General features: G+C 46.9%; 1 protein-coding gene across 5 annotated transcripts in view; it reads left to right on the top strand.

The window, feature by feature from the left end:
- The window catches only part of AP2B1 (adaptor related protein complex 2 subunit beta 1), a 77,759-nt gene that overhangs the window by 45,098 nt on the left and 15,429 nt on the right, over positions 1–17,232 (top strand). For 3 of the 5 annotated variants that reach the window (XM_014876506.2, XM_014876504.2, XM_014876505.2), the window contains exons 15-18: positions 5,920–5,961; positions 7,695–7,841; positions 9,088–9,233; positions 11,697–11,826. In XM_014876506.2, coding sequence (XP_014731992.1) covers positions 5,920–5,961; positions 7,695–7,841; positions 9,088–9,233; positions 11,697–11,826 — 465 coding nt within the window. The remainder of the gene's footprint in view (positions 1–5,919; positions 5,962–7,694; positions 7,842–9,087; positions 9,234–11,696; positions 11,827–17,232) is intronic. The other 2 variants (XM_088176889.1, XM_088176888.1) reach the window with 1 other exon arrangement.

The following is a 17,232-nucleotide window of genomic DNA, read 5'->3' on the forward strand; positions in this document are numbered from 1 at the left end:
GGGTTTGATGCTTTTTTCCCCTCAAGTAGCTGAATTTCATGCAGGTTCCAGTCAATCTCCCAACTCCTGTGCAATGGTGCAGTGCTTTGCAGAATTTCTGTCTGTGCTGACATGACATTTTTGCCTTTAAACCTTTTTGTGTGTTGATTTGTTCTGCAAATCCATGGAATATGAGAGCTCTGTGGACACACTGTGCTTCCTGGGAGCCCCTGCATTGTATGGGAGCAGAGCACTATGGCCAGGAGCCAGGAAAGCTGGCTTGAAACCTAGGGGCAGAGCAGTAAATCTGCAGGAATGGACAGGCTTGGATTGTCTGTTATGTAAGGATTTTATTTAATACTCTAGCCACTCATCTACAAGAATATTATTGATTGGAGACTGGCAGCTGGTCAGGTTGATTTATGTCCTAAACTGAAAAGCTGTTTGATAAACACTGAATATCCACAGTTTTCTGTAATGCCTGGACTGGTCTGAGTTGTTCCAGGTTGGGCTGTGAAATCTGGCTGGATTTAGGGGGGTCTGACCCCAAGGGTTTGTTCCACATGATTCAGTGCCCCATCACTGCAGTGGGATGGAGGGTGGCAGCTGAGCACCAGCTCACCCTGAGCTCCAGGCACCAAAGGCTCAGCAGTCTGGGAGGAAACCCCTGTTCCAGCAGTGTAAAGTGCCTGCCTCATCCACAAGGCTGTGAGCAGGGGCTGCTGGTGTCCCTCCCTCCCTGTCTGACTGCTTCCAAGTGGGGAATTCAAAGCCTGGCCTCAATGGACAACACCCTGGAGTGTTGGAGTGATGAGGGACTCACCAGTGTCAAAATCCCAGAGTGTCCTCCAGTCTGCCCTGGGATGCCACATTCCTCTCCTGGCTCTGCAAATGATTTGCTGTGTATAATTTTAGGAAAGTTTCTTCATTTGCCTTTTCCTGGAGCTGCAGTGTGAGAGTGGCTGTGCCAGGTCAGCCCCAACATCCATTTATGCAGTGGATGTGATGCTTTCCCAGAGTGCTCCTCCAGCCTTTGGCAAGGAGCTCAGTGCCTCCTTTCATCTGGGCTGTGGAGGTTTGATGAGCTACAAAGGAATCTGTTAAGATTCCTGACAAAGGACACAAATCCATTGCTGGGGCAGGGCTGATGTGGAAGAAGAATTATTTGGTGGGTCACTCATTCAAAGCTGTTGTAGCAGAGCTCTGTGAGCAGTTTGTTTTTTACACTTTGGAGGATGAAAACGGTCAGGACTCAGTTTTGCTTGCTGATGGAAATCGCTCAGCAGGGCAAAGCATTAGCAGCAAGTGCAGTGAAACTGGTGACCATGGTATTGGCAGTGTGACCTGTCCTCCAGCAGCTTTGACACAGCTGTCCCCAGTTTGGAGAGCAGCCATTGTGCTCTGCACTCCTGGCTTGATGTGCAAACAGACACAAAACAGACAGCAAACAAGGCACTGAAATTTCTGTGTGAGCCACAGTGGTGTCGGCAATGAGATCCCTGCAGCCCATGCATGGTCTGTCCTGCAGCTCAGGGCTCTCTCACAGGATTAGCCTGCATCAAGGGGGCTGCCAGCAGCCCTGCTCTCAGCATCTCACCCCATTCCTGTTAGCTAAATGCCTTGTGTTCCTTGCTGCTCTGTTACTGAGTGCAGGCAGCACCTTGAGCTTTGTGGTGTGAGGGAACCAGAAGGCAACTGTCCCCTGTTAACCCATGAAATGTGATCCACAAAATGCACAGCCCTGGAACCTTTTGTGGAACCATTTTGTGGACCTTTGTGGTCCACAGAATGCCCTGGAAGCCCTGATTATGCTGGGGGCACAAGGCAAGGCAGCTGCTGAACTGTGGTTGTTGAAGCTTCTGTCCCTGGCTCCACCCTCCCTGTTATTTTTTGGTGCTCCAAAAGCCTCACGTCATTTTGCAGAAGTGATTGTAGCCCCTCAGGATCACATGAACACTTCAGCAGAGTCACTTCATTACAAGCTGCTGTTAAGATGCAAATAAACCCTCCTAATGCAGTAACTCCAGCACTGCTACACTTCATAAGTCAGCATAACTGCTTCCACAGGGCTGGAATTGCAGGGCAGAGCCTCTCCAACTGCAGAGCAGCTGCAGCACCATCCAAGCCACCTTGTGCAAAGTAAAGGTGCTGATGCAGTTTGGGAAAAAGTGCTGGCACTGGTTTTATTGATACAGGGTTGAGCCCAGCCTCCTCTTTAAACCCATGTGGCTGTTTGGGTGGTGTTACGGCCGGTTTGGAGGGAATAAAGAGAATTCCTGTTTGAAGAACTTTTATTCCTTTGGGGGCCAAGACTCCCTGTCCATCCTCTGCTCATCTCCTGAAGCTCTTCATCCTGAAGCAGAGACTTTGTGCTCTTCAGCAAGAGGCAAAGCTGCCAATTTTGGGATCAGGATCAGGAGTTTGCAGTGCCACGAACTCCCTTGGACCATCAAGAGCCAGCCTTTGTCCACCCCACCTTCACAGCGAGTGTTTCAGCCTGAGTGGGGCTGATAGCTGTATTAACATGGTCCCTTCCTCTGTGGGGCTGTTCTGACTCTCCTGTTGGGCACATCCACGTTCTCCCTCTGGCAGGAGTGTCTGTCTGCCCATGAGACAAATGGAAATGGTTAACCATAGTCCTGGGGAATTGCTTCAGCAGCACTTCACGCCTGACTAATATCTGTTTCTTCCCTTCTGCACTCTGCCTGTCACTCCAGATGGGAGAGGACACTGTGGGTAATTGGTTCTGTTCCCTCTGTCTTCCTCCTTCCCTCTTACTCACACGCATCACTGTTACTGTCTCTTCCATCACTCTGAGTTTGGAATAAAGTTGTGATTTGGGCATCTCACAAGAGGAAAAACAGATCTTCAATGTTTCCTCAATGGGGAAAGCATCGGTACCATGGGAGGGTGACAGGCAAGAAAAACAGAAAAAGAGACTTTGTGCTGCTGCAATGGGAAGTGCAGCCTGGATCTGATGTGGAACTGATCAGTTGTTTATTAACTTCCCCCTGTAACTTGTGCTGCAGTAGAAATGCTGTTGCTTCTCTCCAGTCTGGTCAGAGCCAGCTCTGCCTGTAGGGACCTGGAGGAGCTGCAGCTCCTTGGCATTGGCTCTGCAGCTCTGGAGCACATCTGCAGTGCTTGGGCCCGAGCACAGGAACCAGGAGAGGCTCAGGCTGTGCTCTGCAGAGCCCTCCAGCCACTAAAGAGGGGCTGCAGCAGCTCAGAGTGACATGGCATGGAAAAGACATGTTGGGTCCAATCTGGAAACACACAGGGGCTCCTGGTAAATTCTCTGAGCCAGTCAGGGTTTTTTTTCTCCTTTTTGTGAGAGCTGGAGTCTTAACTAAAACAATAAATCCACATTGTACTTTGTTCCCCCAAGGCCTGACATTTAGGGAAAATGGAAGACTTGTGGATAGCTTGAGGAACCCCAATGTGTTATTCCTTGCCCCTTGCAGCCAACATCAGTGTATGAACTACTTCAAGGTTGGGTTCCTACCCTGCAGCTCCTTCTGATGAGTGTAGTAGGAAACGGTAGAATCAACATCTGGCTTGATTATGCAGAATTATTCAGTCATTTCCATAATACCCTTTGTAAAATGCTTGCTGCTTGATAAACCAGCCTTTCTGCTGCTGCAGACAACAGTACCAGAAATCCTCCGTGCATACAATAATATCTGGAAGTGAACTGGATTCTTGCTTTTCCCCCAGACTTTGCTGTCTGTCAATACAAAGCTTGAAGTTTATCTGCATGCAAGACTATGAATAGGGATGAGGTGTAATAGTTGCATTTATTACTCCTCAGTGAGCCAGTAACAAGATGTAAATGATCTGATATATTAATCTAAACCGTGGCTTGGTTAGAGAGCAGTCAATAGAAGAAAACTCTGTCAGGCTGTTTCTGTGAGGGAGACTTGACAGTGTAATAAGCCTTATTTTATAAGCTCAATATTAATTGGATTTGCATCCTCTGGCTGGCTTCCTTTGGTCTCTGACTGATCCTTCTTTTGACTTTGTAATCGCTCACTTTTATCTGTTATTTCTTAAGTCAGCTAAGCAAAACTGGACAGCCAGAGCCTGGGCTGCTCTATGGAGAGGTGGTTTTTGAAAAAGATGAGGAATCTCCTCAGCTTCTGCCATGGCCTCAAGTAGGGATAAACTGAGTCCCACACAGGAAAAAAGCTCTTAAGGCCTCTTAACAAAAAGCAAATTGTGTGAGATTTGTTCTTTTCTAACACCTACCTAAATTGGTTAATGTTGCTCCTGTGAGGACTAGGGGGAGGAGAGGTGCCTGGGAATAGAAGAGAGATCCAGGGAAGCATAGGGATTTGTCACATTTTACAGGTTTTATGGGGGCTAGTTATCATCTGGTAAGTCACTGTCTTACACCTTTGCTGCTTTTCTCAGGGCAATTTATCCTTTTTATCTGTGCTCTGATGGAGAGAGGTATGAAGCTTTATGGTGTCTCTTGACCAGCATAAAACACATTTGCTATGAGATCTCTCAGGGAACAGGCTGGAAGGGATCAGAGCAAAGTTAATTTCCAAGTTTTTTTGTGCAGAGGAAAAAGGTCAGAGCCTTTCTGGCTCTCAGCACAGGCACTCCTGGAAGTGTTTGCTTCAGCTATATGGTGCATTTGTTCAATATTCTGGCACACTAGCACTTATTTGAACAATATATCTGGAGCCTTTGCTGACCCAGTTTGTCACATGCTTTTTTAAAGCAAACTAACTCCCCAAACTCTAATCAAATGGAAGAGCAAAACCATCTACCAGGTGAGCTGTGATATTCTGGTCTGCCAGTCCAGCCTTTTCCTAATGGGGCTGGCTCCTACCTCACCCCTGCATCATCCTCTGTGTGTATTGTCAGGTCATGTTCCTTGTCTGAATGTGACCCCAAAAAACCCCTGTTCTAGGCAAAAAAATTACCCTGGTCTTCAGAAGAAAAGCCTGGGACACAGATAAGCCTGGAGATGTCTCTGCAGTGAATAACCACTGCAGATATTGTTTCCTCCTGGTTATCAGTCATCTGTTAGTGCATTTTAAATATTCACAGGAGTGATGTTGTACTTGCAAACAGTGCTTGTAGCCAAGCCTTGGAACTTGTCCTGACTCTGAATTCTCCTGGGTGTGTAGAGTGATGTGGAGGTTTGAGAAATGGGCTTTGTCACTGGGAATGTGGTCTGGGTCCTTTATGAGGGGAGAGCTTCTAGGTGGGCTGCAGAAGGGCCCCAGAGAGGATTTAGTGTTTATGGAGGGCTGTTCCAGTCACTTCAGAGGTGACTGTGTAGCTTGGCAGAAATTGGTACTGAAATAGCCTGGTGCATCATTGCTGTTGGAGTGCCCATTAGATGATGAAGCTGTTTTTTTCCCTGTCTGAGGGAGGGGAGCATCTTCAAAGCCCCCCTCTCTGAGCTGTTGTCAGAGGCAGCACAGATCCCATTCTCCTCCTTTGTTGTCCAAAGGAGCCGTGTGTTGGAGGAGCACAGCCAGGATTCATTGTGTTTGCCCGTGGCTCGTAGCCGTTCCCTAGAAAAGGAAAGCTTGCAGGAAGTGAGCCTTCCTGTCAGTTTTATTTTTATGCCTCTTCACAGTTACCCCACTGGGTTTTGTGGAGCTGCTTGGGGCCTGCTGGCAGCAGCAGGGCTGAGGGGAAAAGCACCGGTGCATGAAACGTGAAGAAAGGAGGTTTTGGTGCAGGAAGGGATGGATTTTTGGCTTTATTAACCTGCAAAACTCTCCTGTCTGCAGTGAAGGTGTGGGGTAGATCTCTGCTCACACAGCAGCAAGCAGCCCCTCTGCTCCCTGTGCTTTCCCAGCACTGCATTTCTGTCTGTCCTGTGCAGATCGGGATCGATCCGGGCTCCGCTCCGGTGTCTGACACTTGGCTCAATGATCTCGGTCTTCCTCTCCTCTCTCTCCTTCTCTCTTTCAGCTTGGCAGTGACCTTGGCGGGGGCATTGGAGGAAGCCCGGCAGTAAGTGCCATTCCATTTTTTTCCCCAATTTCCAAAGCTGCTCAAAGCTCAGTGTTTTTCAGTGTAACCTCACCCATGACGTGCTGGAAGGTGCTTTTTAAAGCCCTGAAAATGTTTGAAAATGGATAAATGCAACTGAAACACACGGGTCCCCACCTAATGTTGATTTGAGTCCAGCTGCCACCTGGGCTTTCCTAAGAGCAGCCAGGGCCAGAGCTGTTCACTCTCTCTGCTTAGCTCTTCTTCCTCAGAGCTTTTAGTTGGAGCACCAGCGTTAACCCTGCCAGTGCCTCATCCTTGTGCAACGTCTTCAGCAGCTGAAAGGCCAAGGATGCTTATCCCTACTCACAAAGCCTGGTCTGTAACTCTAACTCAGTGTCACCACAGACTTGCCTGAACTCAGTGTTTTTTCCTCCCAAACTCCATTTAAGATTTTTGCCTGGACATCAGGGCTAGGTGCTCTGAGCTTTCCTACAACGTGTGGTCAGTGCTGCCAGCAGCCACCTCCTCTGTGCCTGTGCTTTGGGAGTGTCCTCCTGCCTACAGCACTTGCCAGGACATGGGGCAGTTTCAGCCTGCTTTCAAAGCAGCCTTATAGCCAATGCTTCTCCCAGAAAAGCATGGAAAGGAAATGAAACATGGCTTGGAGATGCAGTGGGCAGGAGGGATTGTGCTTCCAACCCACAGCCAGAAGTGGTGTCCCCTAGAAAGCTCCAGTCCCTCTTCCTAGGAATCTGTATCCAGTAATTCAGTGAGGAGAGCATACTCAGTTCTGGAGGGAGAGCTTTTCAGAGACCCTTGCTCTGGCTGCAGTCATTCTCTCTGCTCCTTTCCCTGTGAAACTGGCATTCCTTCCTTCCTTCAGCACGAGGGCAGAGGAGAGCTGATGGCACAGAACACCTGTACACCCAGGCAGCCCAGAGCAGGACAGGGGAGATGGTTCTCTGTGCTGATCATATCTACAAAGCCAAATCTCTGCCCTCCTGGGCCAGCAAAAACCCACCAGGCAGTTCTGTCCTGGTCACTGTGCCTGTTTCTGGGCTGCTGGCTGGGGAGTTCTGTTCTCAAGCACAGCATTCATCCTGCTAGGAGGAGAATTTGGGAGTCTTAATTTGAGTGTGACTGTCCCATCTGAGGCTGGGCACCTAAAGGTTAATATTCCAGATTTGCTGGCCTCATTTAAGTCCTGGGAGGTAATGATTGCCCTTCTTGCAGGAAGGTTGTCCTCTGGCAGACTCTGCTTCATGTAATGAACCTTTTGGGCCCAAGTGCTGAGAATGCAGAGCTCTGGATTTGGGTGGGAGTACACAACATGGTCATGACTCCCTTGCTATCTCTGGATATGCAAAATCTTGCAGATTCCTGAAGACTGACGTAGTTGGAGGAAGGTTTGAAGCATTTACTCTTTTCCCTGGGTTTTTGTAGGGTAGATCCACAAAGCATATTGTCTTATGAGAAGGAGATATGGAGAAGAAAGATTCCTCTACAGTGGGAATAGATAACTGGAGCTATAAAAAATGATGTGGAAGCTTGGTTGAGGTGACAGCCGAGTGTAGGGATTAGCTGCCAAGAGCTTTGGAATTCAAATACATAATTTAGCACTATTGATAAATCAGTGGGGGAGCTGTAAATGGCTTTAAAATATTTAGGATATTGCCCGAGTTCATGGTTTATTTAATAAGTAGTGCTCACACGTGATGTTAATGAGTGCCTGTTCTTTCTGACTCCTCCAGGTGGGACAGACCTACATTCCCTCCTCTGTGCCAGCCACCTTTGCCCCTTCTCCCACCCCAGCCGTGGTCACCACTGGACTCAACGATCTCTTTGAGCTCTCGTCTGGCATGGGGATGGCTCCTGGAGGATACGTGGCTCCCAAGTCTGTACGTAAGGAAGAACAATCATCCCCGGTTTCTTGCCTTCCCTTGAGCTACAAATCTGACATTGCTCATTTGTCCCATTTATTGTGGGTTTCTGGTGCTAAAACTTCAACTCAGTCCCATTAGGGGTGCCCTGGGCTTTTCCCAAGTAGAGTAACCACGTGTTGGAGACCATGTCAGTTGCTAGTTACAGACTTCTGGCATTTTAGCAGTTGTCTCATTTTACCTGTGACATTATTTTTCTAAAGAATTGCTTAGATAAGATCCAAGACTTTTCAATTGTGTCAGAACAGCTTTCCTGCTGACCTACTTCTTAACAAGCTTCCCCAGGAAACTGAGGGCAAGACAGAATTTGCAACAACTTTCCTAGCAGGTTTGTTTATTTGGAAGAATCCAACGTGACAGTGGAGATAAAATCATGTGATTGGGATGATGGTGCCGCAGTGGAATGCAGAGAAATGTTCTGTCAGTGACAGAGATCACAGAAGCTCTGGCTGAAGCATGGAGTTGGGAGGGATCATGAGACACAGAACATGGTGCTGGAAACTGACTGTGGAGCAGCCACAGGGAGCTCAGGCTCCTGAAAGGGAATAAACAAAAAATTAGCACTCAATTAGCACTCCATGGATGGATAATTTTAAATCATCCTCTGAAATCAGGATCCAAAGATACTGCAGACCATACTCAAAGTTTTTGGTCCTTGCAATTATTGCACCTTAGATAAAAAAACCCCCACAGTAATTTTGAGGTGAGTACTGCCTCATTTTGCACCACTCAGATCTGGGTCTGGGTTTTTCCCACAGAGGTGATTTGGGAATCCAGAACCCAACAGATAATAGTATCAGCCCTGTGATTTTCTTTGGTTCAAACTTTAGTACTGTCCTGCCTCTAATAGCCCAACCAGCCCCTGGAGAAGTCCAGCAGCAGATTGGGTGAGCCTCACATTGGTGTGATGGACACAAACTGTCCCTGCTCTTGTGCACACTAATGCTGTAGTAATTTGATTTCTTCTGTGAGTGCTGTGAACAAATATGGATTAGGAGCAGCAAGCTTATTCCTCAGTGGTGAGCTCCATCCTTTCAACACCCCATGTCCCATCTTCCCTGTAGTGTTTCTTTAGCCTTTGTGGGCTCAGTGTGCCAATGTAGGTGGATTTCTGAGCTCAGGATTTCTGTTTATTGGAAAACTCTGCTTGTTTGTTATCTTCAGGCCAGGCTGCTCATGCTGAATGACATCTCTTGTTTTCAAGGTTTGGCTGCCTGCAGTGAAGGCTAAAGGATTGGAGATCTCAGGCACATTCAGCCACAGGCAGGGACACATCTACATGGAGATGAGCTTTACCAATAAGGCTTTGCAGCACATGACTGACTTTGCCATTCAGTTCAATAAGAACAGGTAAGAAATAATTAGCAGTGCACTGTGTTCAACAGATTGAACAGTCCTGGGAAAGGAGTTTGTGCCCACACTGCTAAATTTAAGGAGGGCTTGTGCTTAGGTGCATAATGCAGTCATGGAAATAGCTTGGATGATACAGCCTGACCTCTCCATCACACCAAAATTGTGTGAAAGGGCTGAAAACACAGACTGATAAATCTGAGAGGAAACAGGCAGCAGACAGTGCCATCCTTCTCCCAGCTCTGAAGCAGCATCTGCCCCATTTAACCTCGGTGGAGTTTTTTAGCAGCCTCATGAGTCTTTAGACAGGTTGGTGAGTTTATAGCCAGTAAAGTGCCCTGGGCAAAACAAAAGCACAAAGGGCAGGATTTGAGCTGCACAAGTATCAACCCATGATGCCTCTGCCTTCTGACTTAATTGCTGTGCTGCCCCTCAGACTGTCTGGAAGCACAGGACTCCTTAATAAAGCTGCTTGTCACTGAAGGAGCTGCACGTTGGGAGCCTGTGGTTCTCTCTGTAATAGGCAGCAGAACAATTCTGTCAGAAGCAGCAGCCACTTGAAAGTTTAGAGCTTGGATGATAGAATTGAGATTGTTCTTGGAAGCCCATCTCAGCTAAAGGACATGACATGGCACAGCCACGGTGTGTTACCACAAATTCCCTTTCCAGAGAGCTTATCCTGTGCTCTGCTGTCTGTTATCTTCAGCAAGGACCAGGATACTTCTTATCAAGACTGCAAAGAGTATCTTGTGACTGACTTGTTCTCTATATTCCTTAATATCACTTCACTGGAAAAGGGTTCTCTCTGCTGAAGATCCACTGAAACCATCTCTTTAATCTCACTGTTGCAAATTCAGGATTTCTTGGGACGAATAAGATTTACTTAGAAAAGTCATTATGCTAAATAAGTCTTAGTAAATGTTCTCCTTGGACTGCCATATTTTCTGGAGAGTTTTGCTAAGCTGCTATATGTCAATGTTTCATGCAAATTACCCTGGAAGAAAAGGCATTTTGTTTGTGGTGTTGTTTATTTTTCCCCCATACATCAAGCTATGTTTTAGCCACACATACATGGTACTTCGAGGATGTAGAAAGTTTAAATACTGTACAGTAAACCAGCAGTATTTCATCTTGCAGCAATAGCTCCATATACAACCTACTACTATTTGCTCTCTTACAAATGCTGTTCTCCTGTCAGTGCTTTCCACTGTGCCTGGTGCATTAGAAAGAGCTGCAGAGGGCTGGTTCTTTAAGTGTAAACATTAAAGTTTGTGATTGGGAAGTTTCTATTGCTTTTCCCTCCTTTTCTGCTGCTGCTAATGGTATTCACTGCAGTCTTGGGATAAAGCATTAAAAAAAAATAAAAGAAAGCTAAATCTCTAGGGTGCAGTAATATCACAGCCCCTTAGTAACCAATTGCAAGTTTGGTTCCCTTCTGAGTCCTGGGGAAAACACGAGAGTTTGTGTCCTCCAAGGTGAAATAGCTGTAGAAGGCAAATCATGTGGCTAAGCCCTTGCCAGGAATATTCCTGTTTCAGCTTCCTAGAGCTGAAAACGAAGGAGAACCAAGAATGGGGCATTTATTTGTTTCTGAAAGAGTGACAGACCTGATAAATGTGGCTGACTGTGCAGAGACAGCACCAGGCTTTTAGTGGATAAAATAAAAATACACACCTATCCATCCTAAACACCCTGAGACTTCTGAGCTAATGTGAATTCTGCTAAAGAGAATTGCATTTATGAGTGGACACCAAAACATCTGGGTTTCTGGGTCTGTAGTACAGGAGTGCTGTGTTAAATGTGAGATGCTTTCCCTCTCCTCCATGCTAAGCAGAAGTGCCTGTGGAATTAAATGTTCCTTGGACTGAACAGGCAAGTAAACATTGCTGGGACACATCCCCAGGGAAGGAGCCTCCAACCAGGCAGCTGTGCCAGGTGCTGTCATTCAGGACCAGGCAGCTGCATGTGTTGGATCATTTGTTCTGCAGTGCTGTTCCAAGCCACACATTCCTCCTTGGCTGGCTCTTTGTTCTGTGCTGGCTCCAGGTCCCCCAGTCCCAGCTCCCAGGGGTGCAGCAGCCATGCAGTGTGTGATGCACCTTACCTGCAGTGCTCTGGAGCTCAGGAACAGAGAAACAACACCTGGCTCCGAGTCCAGGTCATTCCTTGCTGGCCAGGCTGGTGCTCAGCACACACACCAGTGCCATGTGGGTCATGGGAGACTCCCAGGAGCTGCTCCCTGGGGCAGGGTGGTGAATTTGTCAGCAAGATCCCCCCCTGAGTGAGTTTCCCATGCCTTGTCCTACTTTCTCTCCTCATTTGAACTGTGTTCCCTCTGTGGAGTAGCAGCAGGGGCAGCTCAGGAGTAGTGGGAAGATGAGGCAGGTGGTGCTTGACAGAAGGTACATTATATTTTGGGCAATGCAGGGCTGCTCTCATCACCTCTGGTTTTCTCTTGCCCAGCTTTGGGGTCATCCCAAGCACCCCCCTGGCCATTCACACACCTCTGATGCCAAACCAAAGTATTGATGTCTCTCTGCCCCTCAACACTCTGGGACCAGTCATGAAAATGGAGCCTCTGAACAACCTCCAGGTAAGGATTGTCTCCTTCTGGGCAGGGGGGAGCTCAGCAGGTGCTCAGTTTGGCCCAGCACAATGTGGTAAGACTCTAATCACACAATACCACATATAAACAGTCAGACCTCATGGATTTGGGCCTTGAGTCTGGCCAAAACTTCTCTTCTTCTTCCAAGCTTCTCCCAGAAAAATTGAAATGGAAACTTCTTGAATTTTGTGATTTTCAAACACCTCAAACCAACTGCTTGCATCTGTGTGGATTAAGGGCTTTGTTGCAGTAACACCATTCTGTAAACTGGGCATGAGGTTTGGCTGGACTTAGGAACTGGAGCAGGTGTGAAGAGAAAAAATTCCCGTGGTGGAGCAGGCAGAGAGAGCTGTCAGTAAGAATTGAGGCAATCAAAGGAATTGCAGGAAGAATGGCAACTGCTGAGTGATTAATATTTCTCTAGTGCTCTTAAATTCCAGGGTGCTTCACAAAGGCATATCCCTGCCCCAGATAGCTTAATCCAAGGCAAGCTGTGTGTTCCAGGAAAGGCAGAGCAGAAATGACGTGAGCAGCTAATGTTTCATTAATGAGCGTGTTGGTGCATGGCAGGGACAGCACTCCCTGGAGGAGCCTCTTTATCAGATTGGGCTGTCAATCTGATAAAGACAGGACAGATCCAGGGAAATGTTCCCCTCTCCTTTGGACCAGAGACTGTCTCCAGTAGTTTGGAAATCATGTGGCAGACAGTTCTCCCTGGAGGGAGGCTCTTCCCTGCTGCTGCCATGTGCAGCCACCCTGTGGAGGGGAGGTCAGCAGCTCCTGCTTCTCCTCTGGGTCCTCCAGGATGATTTTCCCAGTATCCCAAAATGCAGTTAACTTGCACTGCAGCTGTCTTCTCTCACCTCCTCCACCAGGAGGTGGAACTGGGTTGAGTTCCTGCAGCGTAGCAGCCTATAGAAGGGAGTATTTTGAAGCAGCTCATTGGCTTTTTAGTTTAAGAGAATGCAATGGAAGTTACTATTTATTCTGCCTGAGCAACTGTTTTTTCCCCTTCTTTTGACTTCCATTCTGGGGCTTATGACTTATTGATGAGTCTTTGGGCTAACAGCTTGAAATAGCTTCTCTGGCACTCAAAGGAGCAGTCCCACACTCGGGCTCCGAGCGCAGTCACGCGATGGCAGCGGAGCACAGACAGTGAGTGAATCCCATGGCCTGCCCTCCACAATTGGCCCTTCCAGCCTCTGGAAGAGCTGGGTTCCCTCTGCAACCACCTCATGCAGGTGAGGTGGTATTTGGGTCAGCTGTGGTAAAATCTGGTTCCTGCTCTGAAGGGAACGTGGAGGTGACAGTGCCAGTCAGCCTCCACAGCACTGGGGACTCTCAACAAGGCACTCTGCTTCCTTTGATCAGCAGGGAAGTGAAGTATTTGGGTTATTAAATCTCTGAAGGGCTTGGAACACAGTTTGTTTCTTGTAGCATCTCCTGGTAGAACAAAGCTAAGAGAAAACATGTGAGGAAACCTCCAGCTACCTTCTATTGAGACAGTGGAGCATTCATTAGTGCCAGACTCAGTTGTTAATTTGCTAACGCTCTCATTGCCATAGAAGTTGGCTGCCCTTTTACAATTGGGGAAGCTGCCATATGGAGTAATAGTATATTTCTCTGCAAAGAGTTGAATCATGATAGCAGATGCCAAGTTAAAAAGAGCACTCCCCTTACTTTTTTGACAGCAGTGGGCTTGATGGAGATCTATCAATGCCCTGACAGCCAAGGCTCTGGTTTTGTTTTGTGGGTTCACATAGAAAGGATTTGTCTTGAAACGTTCAGAAATCGCCTTGGTGACCTACTTAGGGAACAATTTATAGCATAATTTAGGAGTAGGGAATACAAATGTTCCTGTAGTCATTGAAGAACCAAAACACTCATCAGGTTGAATTTATTTAATGTGGTTTTTTTCCTCAGCTAGGGAACATTGAAGCAGATGCAGGGCTGGTTTGAACCTGAGGACTTTATGTTCATCTCCTGTTCTGGTGGGAGTTTTTTGTTTTTAGTAACAAGAAAAATGAGTCCTGAAGTAACCAAACTGATAGCTTTCAACTTTTTGTCATGTTAATTATACACTTCAAAGACTAGTTGTACATTCCTTAGGCAACTACTTCAGAAGTAATGAATTCATGTCTTGTTCAGGTTATTTTTATTACCATTTCTAATCTTTCACCCAATACAGCTCACTTAATCTTGGCATTTGTAATCATGGAGAGAAACTAAAATATTTGACAAGGTAACGAAAAAGACATTTTTGCAAGAAGATGAGGAAGACAGAAATATTTTCAGAGGCTTACTTAGGTAAAATATAGCTGAAGAGCCTTGTGTTTGCTAGTCACCTTGCATCTTGTGATACTGAATGCCAGGCTTCTCCCTTGCGTCCCAAAATAATCATGATCATTTTCGTGACTTGTTGACTCAGCTTTAACCCCCAGTGAGGCAGAAATTTATCCAAAGGATAAAGCTAGACAGGACACAGCACTGTAGGGCTGAACAAACCCCAATCCCTGCTCTCTGGTTCATCTTTTTCACTTCTGTCAGATTAAAAAGCTGCTGTCAGATTAAAAAGATGCTTTTGGAGTGTGCCTGTTGCTAAAGAAAAGCTGACTTAGTTATTTGTGTGCTTCTAATTTCTGGTGGGGGCCACCCTTGCAGTGCCTTGTCAGCATTTTGGGGCTGCCTGGTGCTTGTGGGTGCTGTGGTCAGAACATGGGACCAATAAATAAGAACAAGAGAGGCTGTCTTGATTTTCCTGAGTGTTTGATAGCCATGGAGACATCTCTAGGAGTTGTACTGGTCTCCCTGCAGTGTTGCCTTTTCACAATTAAAGCAGTGGTGACACTGCTGGTGACATGTGGGCTGCTGGGGCCATGCCAAGTAGGAGAGCTGGGCTGGGTCAGGCATCTTTGTCACCACGTGGGTGAGGCCTTCAGCCCTCAAAGGTGCCTTCTGAAACAGGGATTTGCACTGGTGAGGTGTATTAAGTCTTTCCAGATAGTTCTTCAAGTCAAATTTGAAATTAGAAAATGCCTGGGCTGAGAGCCTTTCTGTACTAAAGAGAACCACTGTTCCTAATAATTGGCATTTAAATAGCTATGAAATGCTGTGAAATTGGAATAGCCACTGGAGCACACAAGAATTGCTCCCCTAATCCTGGAAATGGGTGAAGTGGAGCCAACCTGCAGCCAACCAGACAGGTCTGGCCTGTCATGGCACAAATATAATAATGTCTTCTGTGAGATTGTAGCCCCTTGCAGGAGACAGTGCAGTTGAAAATGAGCTGCTGGCAGTCCTGGAGCAGCAGCAAGTCTGCCTGAGGCTGGAGCCACTCTCTTGGGATCCACGTTCAGAATGCACCATCACTGTGTCACATCCTGCTGTCAGCTGCCAGCCCTGCTTGCTGCAGCTACAGAGCATGCAGCTGAAAAAAGCTTGGATTTTTCCAACTGGTTTTTTTTTTTTTTTTAATTTAATTCAGTAAAATTATCTGAGCATGGAAAGGGAAGGATCTGCCAGCTGCATTTCCCCCTGAGGAGGGGCACTTGGAAACACAGACTTGCTGCTGGGCAGCGTGAGGTGCAGGACGCTTTTGTTTCTTGATATGAGTTTGGTAAAATGTTTTTGTAGAGACAGAGGAGGAGGGGGCAGCTTCTTCACTGAGGAGATATCAGTGTTGCTGATGCAGTAGATGATGCCTGTCCTTCCAGTCTCAGCTCTGCTGTAACTCATCACCTGTGCTCCTCCACGCTCCAGCGTCTCGCAGTGCAGAACCACTGGAGCTCTCATTCATCAGAACTGTTAATGCATCTCAGGTCACAAACACGGAACTTGGAGACAGATTTCACACATCCAGCCCTCTGTGGGAATCGTTGTGAGCAGCGATTCCAGCCAGCAGATGTTCACCTTCCAGAACCTGCTTGATAAATGACACAATATCTGCCCATGTGTGAGCAGTGTCAGAATCCCTGACCAGCCACCACAGAACACCTGTGGGGAGCTAGATGGGGAAGATGCTGCTTGGTTTTGTTGCCTGGGTTATTATTTAAGTCTCTGCTTGTGAGAGTCTTATTTCAGCAAAGAACCCTCCTGGGGAACGTTCTGCATTAAGGATTTGGATCACAGCTTGGCATCTATGGCCGGTTCCTCACTCAGTTGTAGAAAGCTGTTGGTTTGAGGGTTAAGAGCACGTCTGCCGCATGGCACAGCACATTTATAAATTGTACATTTTGAACTTGAAGTGCAGCAAGGCACACGAGAGCACAACCCTCCCAGTAACTCTGTGTTCCCTGACCATTGACGTAACCCAGCCTTGCTGTGCCTGCACAGCCCCAGCCCCGGCTCCAGGCTCAGCCCTGAGGGAACAGCACACGGCTGGCAGAGGCTGCAAGCACCCCTGGGATCCTGAGAACCCTACCTGTCACCTGAAATGAAGTGCAGGAGCAGCATTCCCTGGGGGCAGAGCAGCAGATTGTCACAGAACAAGCCGTGACCTTGTGAGGTAAAAAAGGCTCTGCAGAGGAGAGTTGTTCTTGCCTTAACAGTTTGGCTGTTACCAGGCTCTAAAGCAAAACCCAACTTAAGTAAATCCTTAATTTAGTGTAGGTGCTAATGGGATTCCAAGTGGGTATGTTGTGTACTTGCTGCTGATGGAAAGCATCTGTGTTGCTTTCAGACTTGACTTTGAAAGTCAGCTCTGTTGCTCAAGTCTGAGATTTAAAGCATCAGAAACCTACACTATTGAAGAAAATAACTTGACATTGTTCTTATGAGGTACTTCTTCCCCAAAATATTATGTTTGGGCTATCAGAGGGCTGGACTGCAAGAAAGCTCTTCAGAAGGGTGCTCATGCTGTAAGGTGAGCAAATATATTCCAGGGGTTATTTCTAGAGGTGCTGCTTCCTCATGGACAAGACATAACTGATTTGAAACTCTGAGCCAATTTTTAGTGGGCTCACACCTTTTCAACAGTCAAGCATCACACAAAAACGACACCTTTTGACTTCTATCCCTCAGAGCTTTGTAGGCTGCTTGATTAAATTCACAAGGTACTAAAATTTTTTTTCCGTCTCTAAAAGATCACAGGTGGAAAGCCATTTTTATTAAAAATGCTTCTGTTTCAACTCTGAAATGTCTGAAGCTAAAGGTCTAGCTAGAGATTTAATAGTTCATGTCCAGGTCAGCAGGTTAAAACAGAGCCATGAGCAAAGTTAATCTGGACTGGAGGATTTGTTGAATGCAAGCAGAGGTTCCTTTCAAGCATGTCAAACCTGGAGAGTCTCCTCAGCCCCTGCTATCACATCAAATGTCATTGCCTATCTCAGGACAATGTTCCCACCTGAGGAGCACAGGATTTTTTTGGGAAGTCACTGTTATTACTGAGCTTCTTGC

Source organism: Sturnus vulgaris, chromosome 21 (assembly GCF_052056855.1).
Source record: "Sturnus vulgaris isolate bStuVul1 chromosome 21, bStuVul1.hap1, whole genome shotgun sequence".
NCBI lineage: Eukaryota > Metazoa > Chordata > Aves > Passeriformes > Sturnidae > Sturnus > Sturnus vulgaris.